General features: G+C 35.8%; 1 protein-coding gene across 17 annotated transcripts in view; it reads right to left on the minus strand.

Annotated features, from left to right (window-relative positions):
- The window catches only part of Pdlim5 (PDZ and LIM domain 5), a 258,113-nt gene that overhangs the window by 165,317 nt on the left and 66,557 nt on the right, over positions 1-26,239 (minus strand). For all 17 annotated transcript variants that reach the window (XM_087215824.1, XM_087215829.1, XM_004848090.3 and 14 more), the window contains exon 3: positions 15,270-15,421. In XM_087215824.1, coding sequence (XP_087071950.1) covers positions 15,270-15,421 — 152 coding nt within the window. The remainder of the gene's footprint in view (positions 1-15,269; positions 15,422-26,239) is intronic.

The raw sequence follows: 26,239 nt of genomic DNA on the forward strand, positions 1-26,239 counted from the left end.
TATTTTCAAATATAAAGGTATTGTTTTTAATATATACATACATATTTAAATATATTTCAGAGTATACCCTTTCAGATATATGCATTTTTCAAAATATAAATTTATATGTATATTTTTTTCAAAATATAAACTGAGACAAATGGAGTTGGTAGATTAGGGCTCTACTGGCTGATAGCTGAGGTTCTGTAAAGTTTTAAATGCTATGAATCTATAAGGTTTGTTCTTTATGCTTACTGGTGCTTTTATTTTAATTCAACTGAAAAACTTTCACAGATGAAGAGAGTATTACAGACGTTTTAACTTATTCAGAAAATACATGTATCAGAGCTGCTGGGAAAATGAATAAGATAATATTGCCACTGGAATATTCTGTAAATAAAGCAAAATTTTCCAAAGAGACTCCTTGCTAGTACTGTCCATAGAAAGGAAAATACTGTAATATCAAACAAATGTCTCCACAACTGCCTCTTTCTCTTTCTAATGAAACACATCTAATGGCAAAATTCCTTACTGTGATGTGAAAGAGCAAAATGAACTTTTAGACTTGGAAGCATTTATAATATCTCTGCAATAAAAAAATACTCTTTAACTTCTATATTTAAGGAGATAGTGTGATAATATAGAAAAACTACTACATTAGAAAAAGAAACAGAGCTGAGATTGAATTCTGGCTTATTTACTTATAAGTTATGTGACTCTGGAATACTTAACTCCTTGTAAAGTAGGATAATACAATCAGCCATAATAAATTGCTTAATAGCAATAGATTAAATGATGGGATGCACACACATTTCCTAGCTCAGTAACTTGTTAGAGTAAGAATTTAAAGTACAAGTTTTACTTACTTTACTTTGCTTACTTACTAAATTCCTATGGTGTACTAGAAACAACACTGCAACTGCTTCAATAATGACTTTTAACCCTTTTCCTCTTGTGTCTCAAAACAAAACCTATTATGTAACAAAGTTCTTAAAAGCAATATTAAGGTTCTTTAAATAAATAAAAAAGGAAAACTTTTCAACATAATACTAAAATAATTTCAACTGTAAACATTATATAGCAAGAGAAATCACACACAAAAATAAAAACACCACAGCAAAGTTCCACTATAGGAAGACTTCACCTTTGATTTCTCAGAGATGACTCTGACACCCTACAGTGAACTAGCTTTTCATTAGAAAGTGAAATCTACACAAACATTATAGAATCTCTGACATGGGGGAAAAAATTGTTTCATATTTTAGTATGTCAAAGAGATTCAAATTTTACTCTAAAAGAGGTAGTCAGTTGGCTCATCTTTCAAGAATAAAAAATACCCTCACATTGGGGCTGGGGATTTAGCTCAGTGGTTTCGCCACCTGTTGCGCAAGCACAAGGACTGGAGTTTGAACCCCGGTACCAATAAAAAAAATGCCCTCACAATCACAAAAACACTTGGGACTAATAAGCAATTCATTATTTTAAAGCCTTGTCTACATAATTCCAGTAAAAAAAACAAATCTGGAAAGTCCCTCACATTCATTATAACAAAATAAATTACAAAGGAAAACTGCTATAAACCAGCAAAAACAGCCATGATAAAGGCAGACTTAATTCAAGATCATCAGCTATGGATTTTTACTGTAATGTGGAAATGGACCCTTACTGTATAACCCAAGAAATTAAAATTCAAACACACACAAGAAAGATTTTTCACTTATATTTGAATTCTAGAGAAAGATTTAACAGGGATCATAGCAGATAAAAAAATTATTAGGAAGGACTGGTGACATTTGTAAGTCTATTTATAAAAGATGACTTTTGGTGAAAATAGTGGTTTTAAAATGCATTAAGAAAAAAATCTGACAGTAGCCAGACCCAGTCACACATGCCTAAAATCCCAGCAACTCAGAAGACTGAGGCAGAAGAACCACAAATTCAAGGCCAGCCTGGGCAATTTAGTGAAACCCTGTCTCAAAAAATAAAAAGGAGTGGGCCTTATGCCCACTCCTGAGTTCAATCCCCAGAATGGGTGGGGTGGGCAGTGTCTGACAGTATAAATATTCTGTCATGCACATGTTTTACAAAGTCACTCCCATTTACTTTTCAACTCATATAAAGCATAAGCTATTTCAGTCTTTGAGACCATAAGAGCAACAGGAGCCACCGGAAAACAGTTGGGAATGACTTGAAATTTCAGTCCTTTCAAAAGCTCTTTAAGCTATGAACAAAATGCTTTACTCTGAATTCTAAGGAGGCCGCTGCCATTAGATACTGACAAAAGGCCAGTTTGCTGTTCTTTATCTCACTAATAAAATTCTCATGAGTGATTTCTAAACAGGCAAAAGTACAAAAATTAATGTATTTTAAAACACAGCATTCTATATAACCCAAGCAATAAATATGTACTCAGCAAATAAATATGCTATGCTTAAGCCATGTTGGTGGGCATGGGAGAATACAATAAATATGCATGATATCTTCTCTTAAAGAGATGAGTGTGACTTTGCTACCACTTATCAATGAGCATGCTTTTCCTTTCATACATGGAAGTGCTATTTTCACACAAAAAAGTTATTTCTCACGTTAATAAGATTCTCTTCACTTGCAAATGATAAAAATGAAGTTAATTTGGAGGAATCCAGTGTTACAGAGTCCTCCTCTTTTTAATCTGCTTACAAGTAGATGTTGCAAGAGAATCCTTTCGTGTTACTCTACTCCTTCCACTGTCCTGTGATCTGTGTTTCTCTGTCTGCAGTTTCCTGTTGCCTTCATACTGTACTCGCCTGTTTCCCTGTCTCTCTACATTCAAATGGCTTCAGATATTTTTGGCCAGTGGTTCCCGACCTAAACTACACTTGAGGCATACAACTAACTGGCATAGAGTTTTGTTTTCACAAGTGATCTATGAATGAAGTCTGCCTAAAGCCGGCTTTGGATTTTAAAATAAATGTATGTATGTAAATGTACGTATTATAAATTATATATATAAATAATAGAAAATTCTCTATTTAAATGGAAATACAATATTTATAAAATCTGCAATTACTAAAAATACAATTATTATCTTACTGTGGTGGGGGAAGACTTGCCCAAAAAAAAGAAAGACCCCATGGCCAGGGATTTAGCTCAGTCGTTCCACTGCCTGCCTTGAAAGCTCAAGGACCTGAGTTCGATCACCCGTACCAAAAAAAAAAAAGAAAGAAATAAAGACCCTAGTCTGAGGCTGTAGCTCAGTCACACAGCATGTCACGCTAATTATTCTACAGTACTAGGGGATAATCTGTTTGACAGGGTTGGGGATTTAGCTCAGTGGCACCACACCTGCCTCACAGCAAAAGGTTGAGAGTTCAATCCCTGATACAAAAATAAAAAACAAAAAAAACTAATGACCAAGTGGTTAGAGATGGTTGGTTATACATGCATATAGGAGGTTCACACAGGAATGAGTCTTTGTGATCTAGATAACAGGGTGGCTGATGGAGCCACTGACCAAGACAAAAGCAGGAGCAGGAGATAGAAATTCGTGAGACATGGTGTAGAGCTCAGTTTGGGGTATACTGTACTGAAGCAATCCAGGAGTCATCCCATTGAGAAGCAGTTTCAGTGACATGATGAAGCAGAAACCAGACAGTACAGTGTGCAGAAGACCAAGGGGAAGGCAAAAGAGCAAACATCTAGCCTGGGCCCATGCCCAAGCAGTGTAAAAATCAGAGCTAGATTGGACTACTTTCTTTAATTCTCCCTATCCAGGCCATGATTGTGGCTTTCAGAGATTATAGTTCACAAGTTCTACTTTCTCTCATTTTTCCTTTGCTTTCTATTCCAAGCCTTGCTTAGCCAGGTTACTACAATCCTTGCCTGACTAGTCTCCCTGCTTCTGGTCACTCTCCACCTTCTTCCAAGTTGTCTCACTGAACAGCATCTTAAAACTGTCATGTTTTGGCTGATTAGAACTTTCAATAACACCCCAGTGTCTAAGACCCTGCAAAGCAATCTTCTAATCACGCCTTCCTTTCATCCTTCCTCTATTTCCAGTCTCCAGCCTACCTTAGGGCGTTTCCTCTATCCGAGACATTCTCCTTATCCTTCAAAGCCCAGCCCACTTTAGCACCTCTAGGAAGCCTTTTCATTTGAACAGTTTCATGCCTTACCTGAACACTGCAGCACATTTTCTGTCTTACCCCAGTAAAGAGATTACAAATTCCTTGAAGCCAAAGATTCTAAATCTCTTTATATTTCCCCTTTACACTGCTAGTCATAAGGTAAATCTGCAAGAAAAGTCCAAATTTTTATTTGATGAATATAAGATTTTTGAACTAAACCTCAATAATTACAGTGTACATGAAAGGTTTTAACAAAAATCCATCTAAAAGTATCAGAAAAACAGTCCAAGAGTTTGAAATTTTATTTGATTTTAATATGTTGTTCAGAAAATTATTTTAAAGGAAACACACACGAATTTGAATGGGAAAGTGAAAGAAAAACAACCTACTTTTTGGTTTGTTTGTCCTCTGACTTAATCCACAGGAAAAGATAACTGCATCTGTATTGTTCCTCTAATAAGAACAAGAGAAGTTAGCAGAATAAACAAGACTAGGTGTATACTAGTTTCTCTTTCTGAGGCTATTTATCCTGCCAGATGGGCTATACATTTTTGGTTATGACAATAATTTTGAACCAAAGCAGTAGTTACCAGTAAGCATAATGTTTATATCCATTACACTATTTGAAAAAGCTTTTATTATAAGACGAAAATGCACTTATTTGGCTAAAGAATCTTTTCCCAAGTAACTACCTACCTGACTTCTCTCTCATTTTCTCCCTATTTCTCTCCAGTCACATCCATTTTTCTTGCTAAGAAACACAACAAATAGGTTCTTTTAGAAATAATTTTATAATGGATACTATATTAATACTCATCAATTGGGGAGAAGAAAGGAAAGAAAATTTATTTGTATTGTCTTAGATTCTTTACATAATGCTATTTCATTTAACTTTTACAATATCTCTAAAGGCAAGTATAACTATGCTCATTTATAGAAGAACTGAAACTTAGTTATATAACTTACCTAAGGGTACTTAGCTAGGATGTGAAAGAAGCAGGATTTGCACTAAATTAGCCTAATTTCAAAACCAATATTATTGCCATTCTCCTTTTTTTTTAAATCTCTATTTCATGGCCTTCTTTAGAAATTCTGAACATACAAAGAATTCTACATATTAAAATTTTCTTCCACAAGGACTATTTTAGGTATGACTCAAAAGAATTATAATACTTAAACAGGCTTTAAACATACTATTTCTTAGAATACTTGTCTCTATTCCTACTGAAGAAAAAGATATATAACATAAACACTTTTCTGTCTAGTTGATTGGTTCTTGACACACTCTCTTTTCCAGTGAGTGTCATACTGAGCAAACAGTTCTCAAAAACAATTTTTTTAAAAGGCTTGAGTTGCTAATCATAGAATACATACAAAGAAGCCTACTAAAGAACTAAGTCTTCAACAGCCTTATAAAACTTGAGAGAGAAAAATAAGTATCATTCTGATTTAGAATGTGCAACCACATATACAACTCAATAATCAAATGACTATCCTAACCAGTGACTCACACTTATTTAGCCTTTTTTCCCTTTTCCTTTCATTCTAATATAAAGGATCTTTTAAAAGCACCAAGTAATTTAGTTATAATCTGCTACAGAATACTAGCAGGTGAGAATAAAAATAAAGAGTATTGTATTTTTTCCTCTGTGGTACTACATCTGAAACCCAGGGGTGCTCCATCACTGAGTTACATTCTCAGCCCTTCTTGAAATTTGTTTTAATTTCAATACAGGGTCTTTCAAAATTGAGGTCCTCCTGCTTCACCCTGGGATTACTATATTTATTGGCTCATCTGAAAAGTGAGTATGTTAACTCTTTCCTCAATGAGTATAAGGATTAAATGATGTATACAAAAAGGCACCCACAAAAGAGATGTCAGTAAATGCTTGTCTAACTTAAATGATTGGGAGGGCAGGGATATAATGAGATTTGGTCCTTTTGAAAGACAGTCACACTCCAACCTAAGAATTAAAAACCAAAACCAAATTACAAAACAGACATCCAAAATACCAAAGAGAAAACAGTAACCTGTATAGGATAATGATTTTAAAAAAAGATAATCCAACTAAATGTGTTTTAGTTCACATTAACTGAAATATCCCAATAAAAAAACTGAAAATTTTGATTTAAAAAAAAGCTTTCTAGGGCCAGGGATTTAGCTCAGTGGTTCCGCCGTCTGCCTTGCACGCGTAAGGTCCTGAGTTCTATCATCCCCGGTACCAAAAGCTTTCTAAAATGCTCTCTCAATGCTACCAGTGAAAGTAAAGCAGAGTTGGACTCATAAAGCTAAGAGTAACAGGTTATTAAGCAATCCCTTAAAATGACAATAGATGGCTAATAGTTTCAGTCTGGTACAAAAACAGCTACTTTTTCTTTTTTCTTGTAATTCAATGTTCCTTTTAAATTTTTCCAATTTGTCATTCATTAGTAGTAGTTACTGGGCCTCTGGTAATTTTTTTGTTGTTTAAAGGATAAAGAAGCTGAAGCAGAAAGTGGGTACATCAGTATTTTTCAAAACTCAACCCTTCTAGACCTTTCATTTTCAGTCATACCAAGTTATACACTAAATGAAGTTAGAGAACAAAATAAAAAAAAAAGAATCCACAGACATGCCTCTACTAATAATGTAAAACAAAAACAAAAACAAGGAAGATTAGAAAAGCTTTGATCCCAAAGGACACATATAAAAATACAAAATAAGAATATAAAAGCACATAGTGTTTTTCTAATGATTAAATGCCATTTTCATATCTCTCTGACCTTTCACCTTAAAGTCAGCCGAGCAATACAAGTCCCTCTGCTAACTAGTACAGTCTAAGATCGCTCCTATGAAGACAGTCAAGTTTCCTGATTCTCTCAGCCAAAACAAGTGAACTAAATTAGTCTGATCTATGGCAAGCTCTAAGAAACTTATCCATTTATAGTTGAAAAACCAAAACAAGAACCAGAATCTTTATTGCAAAAAGGGATTTTATAAATCACCCATGAGTTCATTTTTATAACCAAGAAAACTAAGTCCCAGAAGTTTAGTGACTTGCTTCAAATCATATAGTAAATTAGTAGCAAGTTTATCTGTGTTCCATGCAGAGAATCACTGAAATAAATGCTTTCAAAATCTTACTCACAGAATCCAACTCTAATACAGTCAATCATTATTAGACATAAAAGCTCTTGATTGTAATTTTCTTCTTTTATTACGTGAAACAATGTAATTTAAAAGATCACGCACTTTGTCTTGGATGGAAATCATAACTAGCTAGTGTGCTGGTACACACCTGTAATCCCACCTACTCAGGAGGCAGAGGTAAGAGGCCTTGAAAATTCAAGGCCACCCTGAGCAATTTACGAACATCCTGTCTCAAAAAAAAAAAATAAAATAGGGGCCAGGGATTTAGCTCAGTGGCACCGCACCTGCCTCGCAAGCGTAAGGTCCTGAGTTCGATCCTGAGGGCCAAAATAAAATAAAATAAACAAGGGCAAGGGAAGTAGTTCCATGGTAGAGTGCTTGCCTAGCATGTGTGTGAGGCCTTGGGTTCAATCCCCAGTACCAACTAATTGAAAGATAGATAAGCAAGCTGAGGGCACAGCTCAGTGTTCCCTAGGTTTAATCCCTAGTAACCACAAAATGAATGAATGAGCAAAAAAAAATTTTGAAATCACGGACAAAAATCACAGACAAATACAATATAGAAAAATAAGCATACCACTATTTACCTGATTTTGAGTTAAGAGATTAATTAGGACAAGGCAAGTTGGCTGAACAAGTGGGCGTGACCTTACAATCACAGAGACCCAGGGCAGAACACAACTTACCCAAACCCTGCAGCTGGGACAATCAGACAAGTGCCATTTCCCATTTTTCTTTCACATCTGGAATAAAACCAAGTGAACCTCTGATATGAGAATCTGGCCTAGAGGGTTTCTAACACTGTCCCAAATGCCTTGTTCAGATGGGAGAGGTGAGATCTAAGACTGAGAGGCAGGAACGAGCGCTGCAGTTAGCCTTATGGCTGCTGCTAATCTGCTCACAATGCGGCTCTCACTGGGCAGAGCATACTTCTTCACCCTTAACAAATTTAAATCTTTGCTATCTTTTCCTCATGTCTTGTCCAATTCTTTGTTCAAGACACCAAGAACATGGAAGAAATTCTTCTGGGACCCTAGAAGCTGGAAACAATCTCAAGACGAAAAATAATTTTAAATAGGATTTTTAGTCCAGTTATGGTAGTCCTAGAACTAGTTCCAGTTACAGAAGAAAAAAACAAAAAGTCAATCCTTTTCAAGGGTAAAATACAAATTAAAATCTCCCACAGCTCTATGTTCATTAGATACCTAGAGTATACTAAATAAACCTTAGTTTTTAGGCTATTCCAGGACAATATGCCTTATTACATGCCTCCTAATTGGACCAGATAGAAATACCAGTTATAAACAACCTTAAGCAAATATCTTTGTCTCATTTTTTCTTATCTAAATCCCATTTTAGTTTACTGACTTTGAACCTAACAACGAAAAACAAATTTTCAAAACAACACACTATTTTAAAAAACTAATGGATACATAAAATAATATTTAATGCAAAAAAAAAAATCACAAGATTGCCGATAACTTTTATTTTTTTAAAAATAGGTTTTCTCTCCTACATTCCCCCTGGGGGGAGGATTCTTGGGCAGAGGTGAGTAGCATCTGGCAGCAGTGGTAATCATCAGGCTTTTCCACAGTGCTAGACAGAAAAGGCAGTGCCGGCACTAGTAGTCTGTTCTTCCTCTGGCATCCCCTTTCAATAATGGAGTCATTCCTCTCCCAAACCCTGCTCTATATATGGCCAAGCAGCTTTAACTCAGCAAACCTTTCTCACAATTACCTTCGTAGGCCTAGGAAAATTTTTAATTAGAAAAATTCCAAGGACTCACCTACCTCTATGACCTCAACTCCTACCAGTCAGCCTTCACCCATAGTGCCCCAGTGGGACCATGCACTAGTGCATCCCTATGCTGGGACACTCTAGCCCACAACCTCTCTGTGGCTCTCCTCACCACTCCATTTTATTTTATTTTATTTCTTCCCCATTAAGATAGTTGGTACATTTTAGGTATAAAATACAGTTACATTCATCATTGGGATCTCCTACCTTTACATGATATATCTTAGTTCTTTCTTTCCCATTCCCTTTCCCTCCCTTCACCCCCTCCACCCTTCCCTATTTGCAAAGACTTTGTTTCCATTTTTTTCCTTTTCTCATATTTTTTCTTTTCCCTTCTTCCCTTTCCCCTACCCCTGCCACTTCCCCTGCTCCTTTAGACCTTTTCTTCCGATTATACAATTATCAATTATACATTTTGAAAATTACAATATCAAGATCTAGGAGACGTTACCACAGATTTTACAGAATTTAAAAGGATATAGAAAGCATATAATCAATTTTAAAATAAATTTGACAACTTCTAAGAAGTACCTTGGAAGACAAATTAATGAAACTAACTCTGGAGGAAATATAAAATTTGAATAGCACCTATTAAAGAAAGTATATTCCTAGCTTGAAAACCTACCTATATGACAAAAACAGGCTCGTATACATTTTAACTGATAAATTATATCAAACATTTAAAGCAGAAAAAAAAGGAACACTTCTTCCCTCATTTTAGGAACTCAACATTGTGCTAATCCTAAAACTGGATAAAGATAATAGAAGAAAAAAGTATGAACACAGATAGAAATTTGTTTAACAAAACAAACTATCAGAAGTCAGATCTGGCAGGATGTAGAAAGTGGTTTTATTATAGGGATGGCAGTGTTGGTTCAGCATTGGAAGATCCACCCCCATAAGTCATCATTTCAACAGAGGAAAGGAAAAAGCCATATGATCCTGTCACTAGTTGGAGAAAAAATATCAGAATAAATTCTACAGCTGTTCATGGTAAAAGCTATCAGGAGACCAGAAGTAGAACAGAACCTTCTCAACAGATTAAAGACATGTACTCCATACTTCCAGCAAGAACGCCTTATATGAATGGAGAAGATACAATGCTTTCTCCCTAAGGTGGGGAACAAGGGCACATAAGCCTAGTCTTCACCTGTCCATTAAACTTTGAAACATAGGCCTAAAGCAAAATAGTCTGGCAGTAAAATGATACACTTAGGATAGGATTGGCAAGGTAGAAGCAAAATCTTTATATGAAGATGAAATGATCATCTACAGAGAAAATACTAAGAAATCTCTAGGAGCCCCTAGAACTTGTATTTGAATTTAGCAGGATTAGAAAACACAAGGTATATATAAAAATTCAGGTATATGTATACTTCCTATAAATGAAGAATTGGATATTGAAATTTAAAAGTTATGTAGGAGTACAAAGGACCTAGAAAGGTAAGAGTAAAAGAAAAAAAAAGTGTTAGAAGACATTTAGTACCTAATTTTAAGACTTCTTCTAAAGCTACAATAACCAAGGCAGTGTTGGTGTAAGGAAAGACATATAGATCACTGGAATAAAACAGAGAATCTAGAAATAGAACCATATATATGTATGGTCCACTGAGTTTTGAAAGATTATTTAACATTAACATTTTATAGAGTATAAATTCAAGAGCCAAGGAAAACATAGTGTTTTCAGCAAATGGGACTAGAACACCTGGTATCCATATATAAAAAATTAACCTCAACAATTTATTTCCATACATAAAAATAAATTGAAAAGATCTATGAACCTAAATATGAAAGACTAAAACTATAAAACTTTAAGAAGAAATTATAAGGGAAAATGTTTATGAATTTAGGGTAGGGAATAACTTCCTAGGACACAAAAAACATGATGTGTAAAAGAAAAAAATTGATAAATGAGATTCCATCAAAATTTAGAACTTTAAATGACATCGTTAAAATGAAAAGTAGTCCTTAAACAGGCCTTATTTGCAATGCATATAACCTATGATCAGAATAAAGAACTCTTACAGCTTATTAATGGACAACCTAATTAAAAAGTAGACACAAGAAGATGATAAATAGCCAGTACAGCACAAGGAAAGGTGTGCAACACTAAAATCAGAAAAGTACTAACCAGTACTATAACAAGACTGAATTATAAACTCATTAGGGAGATGAAGTTAAAAGTTTTAAAAGCCTTGTCATAACTTTTCTTTCTGTTGGATTCTCCCCCTTTGCATTGAATTTGTCATGCACAATGGATTCATTCTGCTGGGCTTCCTGGGGTTGTGATCCTCATTGTCTTTTCCCAGGATATTGTCTAAAATTTTCTGGAGTGTTGGTTTGGTATTCATGAAGTTCCTAAAGTTCTCTTTATCAAGAAAGAATCTTATTTCTCCATCAATTTTGAAAGATAGTTTTGCAGGGTACATCAATCTGGGTTGAAGGCTGTTTTCCTTTAGAGCTTGAAATACAACACTCCAAGCTCTTCTTGCCTTGAGGGTTTGCATTGAGAAGTCTGCTGTGATGGGCTTTCCTTTCTATGTGATTTGTTTCATTTCTGTCACTGCTTGTAGAATTTTGTTCTTCTGTTGGGTTTCTGGAATCCTAACTATTATATGCCTATGTATAGATGTTTTTGATCAATGCTAGCTGGAGTCCTATATGCTTCACTTATCTTTATGTCAATTTGTTTTCCCCTGCTTGGGAAGTTTTCTGCCATCACTTATGTGAAGAGTTTTTTAATGTCATCTGCACTCTCTCCTCTTTCTTCCTTGACTCCAATCAGTCTTATGTTATTCTTCTTTGCATCATCTAAGAGCTGCTGGATTGCTTTCTCGTGGTCCCTTACAATTCTAAAGTAATTTTTCTTTTCCTCCTCACTAATTGCAATCTTATCTTCTATATCTGAAATTCTGTCCTCACATGCGCTCATTCTGCTGTGTACACTTTCAATGGAGTTTTTAATCTCCTGGAAATCTGTTTACATCTGTTTTATGGATTCCATTTGTTTCCTATGTTGGGATTCCATCATGTTCCTCAGCTCCTCTTTTTTCATCTGTGTCCTCTCTAGATTTATTAATCATGTCTTGCACTATGGGCACAATCTTTGCTCTTATCTGAGAAATTATTTCTGATTTCCTTTTTTTCCAGATCTTTTGTTACCAGCTCAGGGAGTCCAGGTAGTTAAGTATCAGATTGTTCCATCTCATTTTCCTTTGGGGTTGCTGTAGGTGATCTGGAAGTCTGTTTTTGAGGCTTGTTTACATGTCTTCTCATTTCCATGGTTGGGCGGTGTGCTGCTGGCACCCGCGCGGCTCACCTCTTCTGCCCTAGGAGTGGTGGAATGGTGGCGGGGGAGCCTCCTTCTGGGCACTGAGATTGGCTCACCTCCTCTGCCCTAGGCGCGGTAGAATGGCAGTGGGGGAGCCTCCTCCTGGACACTGGGATTGGCTCACCTCTGCCTTAGGATCAGTGGAATGGCAGCGGGGGAGCCTCCTCCTGGATGGTGGGATTGGCTTAGCTCCTCTGCCCTTGGTATGGTGGAATCACCACTCCATTTTAAATTGCAATTCCCTACCTCTGCATTCCCTAGTATCTCTTACATGATTTATTTTTCCTCATAATGTCAATTGCCACATGATACACTATGCATTCTGCTTTCCTGTTTATTGTTTGGCCACTGAAATGCCAGTACTATGAGGGCAGGGATTTTTGTCTGTTGCTCACTTTTATGTTCTCATTATGTATAACAATGCCTGACACATAGTAAAAGTTCCATAAACACTTATGAAATAAACACATGATTCCTGTTTGGGGTAAATAATGTTGGTATGTCCATCTCTGATTCCCCTGTTTCCTCACCATGCTTTGCTCTCTTACAAGTAACATTTGAAAGGAGATCTTGTATGTCTCACTTGCAGAAGAACCACCATCTTAGGTTCTGCTTTTAGGGAAAGGACTAAGACAAGTCTGTAATGAAGATTATGTATTCGTGAAGAAAACTACATGTTTATGAAGAAAGAGTTGCAGAGAGAAATTGTACGTAATTCAGTTTGGAATCAGAACAACTGGTTAGTGAGGGATAAAGAAGTGAATGAAGGCCAATTAAGGATGTTGCTCAAAAGGAGAAAATGGCCCTGGTATAGGAACAACTCAAACATAACTCTTCAATATCTTTTCCTTAAAAAGCCAAAGTTTTTCTTCAACAACTCTGTCAATGTTCTACCATTGAGTTTCCTTAAATATATACACTGTCAAAACCAGTGACATTTTCTAACATGAGAAATTTTCAGAAACATAAAGTGAATTACAATTAATAATAACAGGACTGTAAAATTCTCTCTCCTCAGGTCCCTGAACATCTACATTCAAAAACAAGAAGATAAGATTAAGTAAAACCTCCAAATAGTTATAAAACATTGGTTTTGTAAGTTGGTTTGTTAGATTTTTGTGCTTTAGAAATTTAAAAGAATCTTTAGTAGAGTCAGTAGCAGACTGCTTAAGCTGGAAATGCATCCAAACAGAGTAACATCTGGTTTTCATCTATTCTTATGAGGCCCCGAGTGTTTTCAATAGAAAATAAGACACTAGGCCCTTAGATATAAGAAGCACACAATGTGAAAACAAGCAGACTAGTATGGAAAAAAAATGATAACTTAGCCCAGGGAAAGCATTTATACCATTGTATAAACTCTCAATTTTTGAACATGAAAAACAGTGCATTATAGCATTTAAATTTGTTTGCTTTCTAGATATCTTAGATAAGCTAAACTTCTTATGCTCTTGGTTCCCTTTCAAAATTCAGACTTGGCAAAAATGCCTGTAAATAAAAATGAACACCTTCAGTTAATTAGTAACAACTTTTATGTTACGTATCTCAATATACGGAACACAAGGATATTACTGAAACAGAATGATTTTAGCAATAGATTATTTTTTTCTCTGACTACTTTTCTATGTATTAAAATATATAGCTAATAGCTGTTAAAATGTAAATATATGTAACAATTGATTCAGCACACCTACTGAAGGAAAGTTCTCCCACTAAATAGACTCCAAAGAGCATTAGAAATTTATGATACATCAAAGTGGATCTACAAGTCTAAGTAAGTCTCGAAACAATTTTTTTCCTGTTCAATTTTAAATTGATACTCATCCAGACAAGCAAGTATAATTTATCCTATATGAGTCCTTTAAATAACAATCCCAAGAAGAGCAGTAACAAAGAACAAAGAAGCTTTTCCAACATGCTTTCCACAGAACACTGTGGAAAGAACACCCAGGAGAGGATAGAAGAAACATAGTCAAATATGTGTGGAAGGTGCCATATATTTAATTGCCCCTTGAAAGGGTCACAATATGTGTGGAAATTTATAGAAGACTGTAAGATGCTTTGGGGGTAGGTAGTGTTTTCTAAATTTGATAGAACACTTTCTATAAGCATCAAAAATAAGACTGTATAAAATCATCCATAACTACGTGGTAAATGATCATGTCTCCCTTGTAAACCTAAAGGTTCAGAGGCATCATTCAATCATCCTGTCTCCATTCCCTCATCTTTCTCCCTTAAACTAAGCCTGAGATACTATAGTGTTTCCAACTTTATAATTCATTATAATCAGGTAACTTAACCAAATATGTTCTTGATTCTTACTTTCAGAAATTCTAATTCAGCATAATGTCTTTATTTTTAACATATGCTGTAGGTAATTTCAGTTCAGGTCAAATGCTGGGATGCTCAAAAAAATACAGAAAAAACAGTATTATGAACAATAAGATGATTATTTTATGACTGAAGCCAGAGTAACTTTAAAAGAGACAATAATTTTTTTTTAAAACTCAACCTTTAAATGACTGTGTTCTATTCAGAATAAAAAATGAAAAAGGTAAACTGAGAAAGTCAAACTTCATTCTAAAACAGTATCCTATAATATACTGCTCAAAATATTATGGACAAGAATTTTGCCCTACAGTAAGAATTTTTATCCTGAGCTTCACTAAGAAATGCTAGGAATTCTTGAATTCTCTGAAACTAATTTTTATGAGTATATGAATTTATGCCTTTATATGGCAAAATAATCCATAACTTTCAGCAATATTCAACTGTTTAATATTCAACTGAAAAGTCATTATATTTTTTTATTTATCTACTTGAAAAAAATGGTAGAACTGCTTCTTAGTTAACACCATGAATCAGACACACAAAAACATTCTTTCATGTACTTTTCTCTCTCAGAGCCAAACAAAAACCAATTTACCTTTGTAGAGTCATATTCAAGGAGCTCGTACAACCTTTAATCTTGTTCTGGGCTTCCAGATGAGTCATTCCACTTGCACTTATTCCATCAATGCTGAGAACCACATCTCCTATTTTTACATTTGCCTGAGATGCCTTGCCACCATCTTTTAGCTGCAATAAATACATTTCATCAGTTGTGTCATTTTTTAAAAATAAAGATGAATTAATGCAGATAAAAATCACACTTCTGCTTACACTAAAGGAAAAGCATATACTGTACTATGTTAATATAGTATTACTTGCTTAATATGTGAACTTAAAATTCAAATTATTTTCTCAAATTCTTACTGTATTAAAAACAATTTTATGAGAAATGTTTTCTGATAATTTCTCCATTTCTTTATTATGCAGCAATAGTATGTGATCGTTATGAATGTGGAAAGGAAGTAGTAAAGGAAACTTTACATTTTAGCAGAAGAAAAAGAATGTAATTTCAATGGGGTTTTTCCCCCAATGGAGTTTTTATAGTCTTTGAAATAATTTTTGAAAACTCTTTCAACAGCTGCATTTTTGAGAACAAAAAGTCACATACAGGGAGGAAGTCTTTCCTGTTGAGTCCAGTTCATATCCAGTGTTTATGGACTGAATTCTTTTAGATCAAATATCTTTAATATTGGGTGTACTTCCTGCTCTAAGCATTAACCAGAGGGGAAGGAAACTCCTTATATCTGAGACTGCCAGACTTTTTTGTATATCACAGTCCTTAAGCCCTAGTCTTTCTTCCCTTATTCAATAAAAATGTGTATTATTTACCTTAATCTCCTTCAAACTTAATGCATATATACTTCATTACTCCAAAAGAAGCAAATATAAAAGTACAATAAAAGGAAAAATGATACAATTTTCATAGATACCTAGACACATGAAAAATATACAATCAAAAGAAACTGTTCTGGGCCGGGGATTTAGCCCAGTGGTGCCACTACTTGCCTCACAAGTGCAAAGTCCTGAGTTCGGTCCCTGGTACCAAAAAAATAGAAAAGAAACTATTCTAATTCAAATGATAATCTCAGTGTTCAATAAATACACACAGATTATACTAAATATTGGATTAGTAAAAGATGGGAGAGACCAGTCTCCCCACAAAAAAGAAAATAACCAGGAACTCTCTAGTATCTGAAACTAAAGATACAAAGAATTTCTGTTGGAGATGATGAAAAAGTTCTATAAATAGACAGTACAGTGCTGATGGTAGCACAACATTTTGAGGACATTCAGTTAATGCAACTGAACTGTATGCTTAAAATTTTCAAAACAATTAACCTTATGTTATATATACATATATATTTACCCCAGCTTTTTAAAAACCTAATGATTTTAAAGAACAATTTAGTAAAATGACTTTCTGATAAAAACAAAAACACTACAGAACAAACAAAAACACCCTCAGTTTAATGAACAAGAGTTTAGTTGGATTTCATAATTTGAAGGCAAAACAATAAATATAATGAATATTATATTTAGCTAGATTTTATTACTATCCGTTGTCACATGCCTTCTTTAAAAAATAATGATTAAGGCAGACAAATCTCAGATACAAAACAAGCATCTAGATCTGAAAAATAAAAAAATAATATTGACTGCTAGAACCTGAGAAAGAAACCATATCTGTTTCCTCACCACATTACAGACCTTCACCAAAATATATGCATTTTACAAGATAACATATATGATTTTACTAGATTAAATAATGTCTGGGCTGTTGGAATTAGTATCTTATTAATTAACTATTAAAGGAAATATTTGTTGATAGAAAATACTAACTGTTTTTCTCTCATATAGAACTAAACTATTTAAGGTACATTTATTAAGGAAACAGTTCCTACAGCCAGGTATCCCATCATTTTCTATGCAACTACGGGAAAATCACTTATGTCATAGGACTATTATGAGTGTAAGGGATGGACAATAGTTGAATAAGATGTTAGCTATTATTCCCTTGACTTCAGATTACTACTCCAAGAAATGTAGGGACTATGCTAGATAATCTCAAAGCCTTCTAAGATACTGCCAGTTTTAGCAATCTATTATGTGAGCTACAGGTACAAAGTTAGAAGTCTAATCCTAAAATAAGAGTTAAGTCTGGAAAATTTTGCTAATGGGACAAAGGGACATTTATTCGCTATTAAAATAAGCAAATCAATTAAATTTTGGAGTCCTGATAATGACAGAAAATATAAACATAATAATAGTTTCTCTTAGATTCTATTGGGGCCAAGGGCAAATATAGGAAAAATTAACAAGAAATAGAACTGCAAATAAATTACTTATTCTCATATGAAGCAGCCTTAAAAACACAAACACTGAAACTAAAAGGCATTTGCTCTGAATATACCCAAGAGAAGCAATTCAAACACTCACAGTCCAGCAGTAATATACAGGCAACAAACAATATAGAAAGGAAATAAGCACGTGAGAGACAATGTCATAATCAGATAAACTTTCCTTATTCCTTTGTGACAGTGCCTAGGAAACCCTATTTTCTCAAGTTGTTCAAACTTACTTCTCAGAATTAACTATCTTTGTATTCTTTCACCTTTATTTTCAAATGATAGAGCACAAAAACCCCACACAGCTCCATAAATTCTGCCTCTTTCTTGGATACCACAGGTAGGAAAATTACTGTTTTATCAATGCTTCCATTCCTCTCCCTTGATAGACCACACCCTGATCGTCTTTCACATTGATTTTGCCTACTGCCTACTTGCCTAATTGAGAAGTTTTCCTTTTCCTTTTTTCTTTTTTCACTGTGTGTGTGTGTGATGAAGACTGAACCCAGGGCACTGCATATGCTAGGCAAGTACTCTACCAGTGAGGTATATCCCTAGTCCCCATAAGTCTCCCCACCTTCAAACTACACAGTACTCCCACTTTCCTCCATCTTCACATTTCCAGAATGGTAGACGCTAGAGTCTGGATATAGTTTAGTGTGTCCCCCAAGTGTTCATGTGTTGAAATTTAAAAGCCATTGTGAGGTGTTAAGAGTAAAACTTAACCTGACTATGGTGTTTAGAGGTGAAGCCTTCGGAAAGTGACTGAGGTAGGGTAAAATCACTGAGATAGAGTCCCCATGATGAAATCTCGGTGGCTATATAAGGGAGATAGACCAGAGGAATCAATTTCTCTCTCTTTCCCTTTCTCCCCTTTCTTTTTCTCTCTCTTTCCCTCCCCAACCACCATCTTACCCTGTGTCTTCCCATGTTATGCCCTCCTTTGTACCACTTTAGCCTCTGCCAGAAAGAGGGTCCCCACCAGGTGTGACCCTTTGGCCTTGGACTTCTGCAATGGTGAGCCAAAGTAAATCTCTTTTTTTTTATAACTTACCCAGTCCATGGTACTATATTATTGGCAACAGAAAACAGACTAATACAGTGGCCCCACTGACAATAACACTATAGGGTTCTATTTATATCAATATTATCTTCATAAAATAAGGGTAGAAAAACTGAAAATGTCTTCTGCTTCCTAGCATGTAGAATAAAGTTGAAGCCTGAAATACAAGGCAGATGTACTTTGTCACTGATGTGTTTCCAACTTCAAAATAAGCTCATAAATTCAGGGATCATATTTTAGTTAACTTTTTTCCTGGAGACTTAAACAATACAGGTTTTAGACAGTGTTTTATTAGATTCTATTAAAATTAAAGTAAAAAAACAGCCAGGCATGGTAATGCACACCTTCAGTCCCTTCAACTCAAGAGGCTGAGGCAAGAGGACTGATTGTGCCCAGGAGTTCAAAGCCAACCTAAGGAATATGGCAAGATCCTGCCTTTTAGAAAAAAAAAAGTCAATAAATAAGTGCATCAGTTTACTATATTAAATTATGATACAAATATTCTTAATTCACCAAAGAGAAAAATAGGTTCTAAGCTGAAAAGCAGAATCTCCATTTATTAGGGTAAGCTGACCTAAGGTCAAAAGTCAAACCTTATTTCCAGTAGCACAAAGTAAATCTAGTTTAGATAGTTAAAAATACAGACTTTCTAGGACTTCTAAAAAAGATGTCACAATTTCCTTGGTAACTTACATACCAATGTTCAACTTAAACAATTAGCAGAAATGGAAGCAAATGCCCATCACCACCTGAACAATCTTTCACAAGAAATTTTTATTTTTTTTAACTAAGAAATGTTTTAGTTTTCTTGCAAGTACCTTTGTTAACTGCACCAACTCATGTTTTGAACTTAATAGTGTTCCATTTTTGCTAAACACAATCCTATTCTGAAAGATAAATGTCTATTGAAAACAAAGGATAAGTAAAAATTCACAACCTTAATCACCTAGAAGTTCAGGCAACTGGCTGAGAAGGATTTTCACATGTAAGCTAGTGATGTGCAGCCACCTCTCTGTAAAAGCTTTTATGAATCAAGAGACTGCCACTGTCCCATGCAGGCGGAGGTGGCTCTGCAGCAAGAACAGCGAGCAGTGGCCTGCAGGTAAAGACAGCTGCCCGGTTCCCCTGGCTGCTGCAAGCCTGGGCTGAGTCTGAAGTCCTTGCTTCCCACAGTGGGAGCTTTGTCCTCACCAGCCTTAGAGTTTGAATTTGCATTCTAGCCCTTGGGAAGGTGGTCCTGAGAGCACCCCTGGCTAGCAAAGATTGGGGGCGGCTCCCTTCTGTTTCCATTACAGTCTTCACCTGGCTCTGGAGAGCCACTCTGAGCTGGCCCACCTGCTTCAGCCTGCCCTGCACTGGCCACCTGCATGCCCCACCTCACTTCACTCTCCTCCCATGGAGACAAATATGTCTATCCCATCTTTCATGCAGACCCAGCCTCGCCAGTGATGAGCATTTCTTGAGCTCAGATCCTGACATCCTGATAGAGAATGAATGTCTTTATTCTAGCTAGCATCATGGTCTTTGGTCCTGCCAAGCCCAGGGTCTGCTGGGAGGGAAAAACTGGGCCTGATGTAACCTGAGCTAACTGACCCTCAAAGGTGAAGCTGGGACAGTCTCAAGGGCCTAGCATTTCTCCTTGTACAGGGAACCAGGAGTACCTTAAAATGTCACATGAGAACAAGACGTAACCCATGGGATGTCAGCTTTTTCTCCCTCTCTTGGGGTGGGTTTTCACAGATTTAAATTTTCACATCAACTCCTTCTTTACAGTTTTCCATAATATGAATCATATTAAGCTTTCAACATTGACAGCTTTTATAAATCTCTATCTTCCTTACTCTCTACCCAGGCTTCCTACTTGCATGAATAAAATTTAAGGGCATGAAGAGCCTGAACTAATGCTGTATGTATGTAGTGAGAAATGCTGGATAGAAACAAACTTAACGTTTGTGAGAAGGTAGCACCCACCCCACTGACTACACCCTATAAGTTCCTTTTATCCCCACAGCCACTCCCAAGCCATTTACTCATCTGAAAGACAAGTGTTTCTTTTCTTTTAATTGGCTGGTATGCAGCATTATTATGAATTGTGAGCGGCCAAGGAAAGACTTATTTGTATAGCTCATCTTTTACTACTTTTGCAAGTTTGAATAGCTTTCATTTATTTGAAGCACTAATAACTTTCTGTCATCAGTCTATCTTGTATATGTTACAACCAGAAGTGTGTGTATTTCATAAATGTATAATGTGTAGGAAGGAAGCAGTCATAAGCGACGGCTGGGTCAAGCGCAGTATAAATCACACTAATCACAAGCAAATGCTTCCCCTTTGATCTTCAAATACTTTTTTCAGTACTGCTGTCAAATTTTCCATCAACTTAATTGCAGCCGTGTGCCTCTTTAAAAAACATTACTTTCTGGGCCGGGGATTTAGCTCAGTGGTTCTGCTGCGTGCTTCGAAAGCTCAAGGTCCCAAGTTCGATCCCCGGTACAAAAAAACCAAAAAACATTACTTGTTGATCTCATTGAAGTTGCAAACAAATACAGCTGCACACGCTGGAACCACCTCTAAATTCAACTCCTGGTTAGTGATGCTGACATGAAGGTACTCCAAGACAACTACAAGGTCTTCAAGAAACTGGTATCTTTCCGGAGCCTCCCCATCATCTGTGTGTGGCATGGAGAAAGATGTAAGGGAAGGAAAAAGGGATTGGTGCCTTGGGCTACCCTAACTTGTATATTCAGTAGGAAACACTCAAAAGTAAATTTTCTCCTAGAACTTTAGGAAGAAGACCTTCTCACATGTCATTTACTGTCCTGAGAAAGAAAGAACTCAGGAAAAGTGGCAGTACTATTTGCTGAGCATCAACAGTAAGTCAGGGACTGTAAAGGCGCTTAAAATTCCTCATTACTGTTGTTTTAGGCTATTTTAAAGATGAGAAAACAAAGCTTCAAATTGGTTAAGTGACTTGCTACATTCATACACCAAGTAAGAACACATTACTGAGCAAGACTTTGAAGTTAGGCAATCTTGAGTTCATATTTATGTTCTTCTATTTGCTACTTGTATGAACTGCAGTAACTTGGCCTCTGCAAACCCCAGCTATCTCTCTTGCAAATAGGGACTATAATTTCACATGTCTCACAGAACTGCCAAACTGATTAAATAAAACACTAGCACAGCACATACCACAAAATGTACAGCAAATGCTCACTATTATTTGTTTATCATTATACTAAGCCACAAAATTTACATGGGCTAGAAGCCTACTTCAAGGACCTATAGGGCAGAGAAGTCAGCTTTTCAAACTGACCAGTCAATCCTGCTTTTCTTAAAGAAAGGCCAAATATCTTCCTTCATTCTCTTCCCTCTGCTTTCCTAAGCCTAAACTTTCCTTCATTCAACAACAGAGATGGACTTCCCATTGATTCGGAAGCCTAATTCATCTTCCTTCACTGCTTACTACTATCTGAGTCTGGGCTTTGCAAACTCCATTCAGCCAGAAGGGTGATCTTACTTGCCACTTCTCAAAAGAATTAGGTGTTGCCAAAAGCTGGGAGTCAAGGATAGGAAGGAAAGAAAACCAGAAAATACACAAGAAAACAAAGGGGGGTATCAGTATGAATCATAGAGGAGAGAACCAAGACCAGGAGAGAAGAAAGAATTGTGAGAGACCTCAAGTGCTGGAAAACCAGATCCAAGCCTTGTCTTGGGTATGTTGTACATCCACACACATAATAATATATAAACTGAAAACAATATCAAAATAATCACTGTAGAAAAGATTTTACACTTTTTTGCATTGGTAAAATAACAATAAGTAGTTAAGTATTATCTAGAGAAAATTCTCCTACAGTAACCCTTAGGTGCATCCTCCAAGATATCATTATTATTCTCAAATAAAAATAAAACTACAATTCCTCAAAATGCTTAATCTCCATATAAATATGTAGTTTGAAAACTGTTCAACAAAGAAAAAAGGTAGCCCTACTGTTTACAAAACTGCACTGAAAATAAAATGTTAATATCTTACATGGTAGACCATTAAGACAAATATCCCAAAAATATAAATAGAAAACAATCTTATCCACAAAGAAGTATGCTAGTTAGAACTTATGAGGTGTTAGATATCCCTGCTATACTAACCCCTCCCTATAGCTTTTATCTCTTAGAAGAACCTCAATCACAAACAAAGCAACAAAACTTTCACTTTAAAAAATAATAACCATATACGGCAAATACTATTTTAAATAAGTCCAATTTTTAAGATTCCTATTGAAAATGATTATTTGATACAGTTGGTATATTTACACTAAGCTTTTCCATAAAAAAGCCAAAATGTTTAGCTATAACAGTAATTTTAATAATGTCTTAGAATTCTCTAATGCAATTTATTAAACCTTCAAAATTACAAGAAGTTTTCAATAGGCACACAGGAACCTCGCTTTGCCTTTTCCTATGAAACTCAGAAAGTAGGTGTCAGCAACAGAAATGATTGACTGAAAATATGCGAGCCCAAAGCCTATTACCAAAATCAGTTTTTAAATATACATAGTATCATTTTAATTGTTAGATATTTACTAAACAGAACAATTCAGGCTAATTCAAAAGACAGACACTTGGGTAATTATCCCTTAATGTACTATGGGTAACAAGCAGGAGACATGGCACCTATATCATGAGTCACTACCAAAGTACAAGTGTTCAACCTTCAGCATATTTTCACCAAGTATGGAATGCTTGGAAACACATGACCCTAACACCATGGGTATGGCTGGAATGCCAGAAGACTAAGTAAATGTAAAAAAAAGAACAATAAATATGATAGCTATAGAAACACTGAAATTTCCCACGTCAAAAAACCATGGGAACCAAGCATAGGAAAATAAAAGCTATTGTTTTTCTAACTGTGCTGTTACCAAAATTTGAAGAAATCTGCTAATAAAATTGTATTAATTTGATGAACAGGATTTCCTTGAGGCAGAGAAAGCACTGAGAAAAGTTATTTTTTGTAATCTAATAAGCAACCTTTAATTTTGTTTTGCCACGTATTTTCCAGTGTTAGTTCTAGAATAAAATATTTGAATTCAGGCAAATGAGCCCATGTGGTTGAAAGTTTCTAGGCACTGCATCTACCTCCCACACAGTTTCTAGGGTACCATAAATGTGACTGGTTGTGTCACTGCCCACCCACCAAACACCTAAGAATCTATAGGTACTGTATTATGCTTATACTAAAGAACTTACACTGAACTTGTTTTCCTGCCAGTGACAGGTACTATTGAACCACCATAAAATATCACGAATAAATAAAATCTCAGAGGAGTTTCTACTAGCAACTGGGGCAGAAGTAAAGAAAATTCATGAAGTGATGTTTTTCTAGAAATGCATAAAGGCTTTTTGTCATATCTCAATTTGTTTGCCATTTCTCCAATGCTTATTAATCTACAATCTACCTACATGTCATTCTGTCTTACATTATAGTGTTGTTACAGTGCTGGCACTTCAACCAACCAGTCTACAGATGCTACTCAAATACAATTAAATGGATGTTGCTATGAATGTAGACTGTTCCCAAAGGCTCCTCTACTGGAAAGCATGATCCTCAGGATGGCAATATTAGGAGGTGGTGAAACCTTTAAGAGATCAAGTTAGGAGGCAGTTGATTAAGTCACTGGGTGCATGACCCTCGGACAGGATTAATGTAGCTACTGTGAGATCCCAGTTAGTTTCCACAAGGATGAGAAGTTATAAAAGAGCCAGCTTGGCCGGCCCCTATACACTGGCTTCCTGTCTCACAATGTGATCTTTCCCTCTGGCACACACTCATACCATAATGCCATCTACTCTATGGTGACCTGCCTGAAGATGGTTCTTCACCTCCTCCCTACTCCCTTCCTCCTCCACAGATTTGACTAATACTCTAGACCTTGGATGGCAAAGCCCCAGGAGACAGTTATATTATTATTATGTATCCTTCCCTGTTCCCTTCCTGCACATGCCCCCATCACAAAACAATCACGCTAACGTTCCACCTAGGCCATGTACGCCATGTAGCACTATTTGCTCCACCTTCTCTTCCTATTTGCCTTCCACTATAAATAAGGAGCACATGGGGCTCCAGGAAGCCATTAACGCCCAACAAGCTATGGTTCCACCTGGTTCCAACTTCCAAGAGTAGTCTTTGTTTCTTCGATTTTTCTTCATCTCCCACTGCTCTCCCCAGCTTCCGACCCTACACGGTGCGGGTCACAGCAGTGACTCAACCAAGAGGGTCCTCATCAGATGTGGACCCCAGGGACTGCCTGATCTTGAACTTTCAGTCTCTAAAATTATGAGTGAAATCAATCTCTTTTATGAAAGACTCAACTTCAGGTATGTTGTTATAGCAACAGAAAACAGACAAATATAGATGTGTAATGTGAATATGCTCCTTGAAAATTTAACATTTTCTCTGTCAAATAAAATGATTTGGCCTTTTGTAGGTTAGAAGAGTAGGGAGACAAAACAAGTAATCACTGACATTTTCTGTGAATATATGTATAAAATTCTGACTCATATCAGCACTTTAACTATGAGTTCTATTTTTCTGGTTTATGAGTCAATCTGTATTCACTTTCACCCAAAAGTTAGAGAACATACCTTATATGGCAGCAATGGGGAGAATACCTCAAAGTATGTATCACTATGCCTTAGAAAACCAAACAGAAGTAAGGAAGGTGACTGTGGTTCTTTCCTTATAGAGTCAGTGATTTACCTACCTCAAATACAGCGCTTGTACTAATACTATTTTCATAGACTAACTGTATTTCCTATCACTTACTGAAACAGCATTTTATTCTACTTCAAGTCTAATATAATATAAACATGTATTTTTAAACTGTGATTCACTACTGAGATAACACATTATCACTTTCATTTATAGCTAACCCATGTATCCACATACAAAGATTTAATGTGCTTTGCAGTGCATATGTGAATATTGCCCTACCAGAAATGCTAAAAATGTTGTTTATAAAAAGGTATCTACAAACATCTCAAAATCAATAAATTTGTTACATACAGAGAAATGAGTGATTCTATGCATTGCACTCTGAAAACAAAAGGAAGTGGTAAAAAAAACCCATACATAATTAAAAAGGTTAAAAGCAAATTAGTCAACTCTAGCTTACCAGGGAACAGATTAACACTGATAACTATGTGTAAGATACCAATCGTCCCTCTCTATCAGGTTCTGTTCAAAGATGAGGTGACTCTTCTGAAACTGTATGTACTTATGTATATATTATCCATTGAGTGGGACTATAACTTGACCCAAATTCTCAGAGACATTTATAACCAAAAAAAAACAAGTCTCAAGACCTTATGAGTTAATGAAACCTTAGAACAAAGTTTCTCAAAGTGTGGTTCCTGACCACCAGCATACTTCTACAACAGGAGGGAAAAATCCAGACCCTTCAAACCACACATTATAGATGTTTCAAAACAAAAACTCTATTATCATCAAGAAAATTTAAGACCTTTTAAAGAAGAATGAATATTTAAAGAGATGCAAAAATCATAGCTTTAAAAAGGAGGGATTCCTGGCCAGGG

This window comes from Heterocephalus glaber, unplaced genomic scaffold (assembly GCF_053883595.1).
Source record: "Heterocephalus glaber isolate CG9 unplaced genomic scaffold, H.glaber_assembly_v1.0 deba00001454, whole genome shotgun sequence".
Classification (NCBI taxonomy): Eukaryota; Metazoa; Chordata; class Mammalia; order Rodentia; family Bathyergidae; genus Heterocephalus; species Heterocephalus glaber.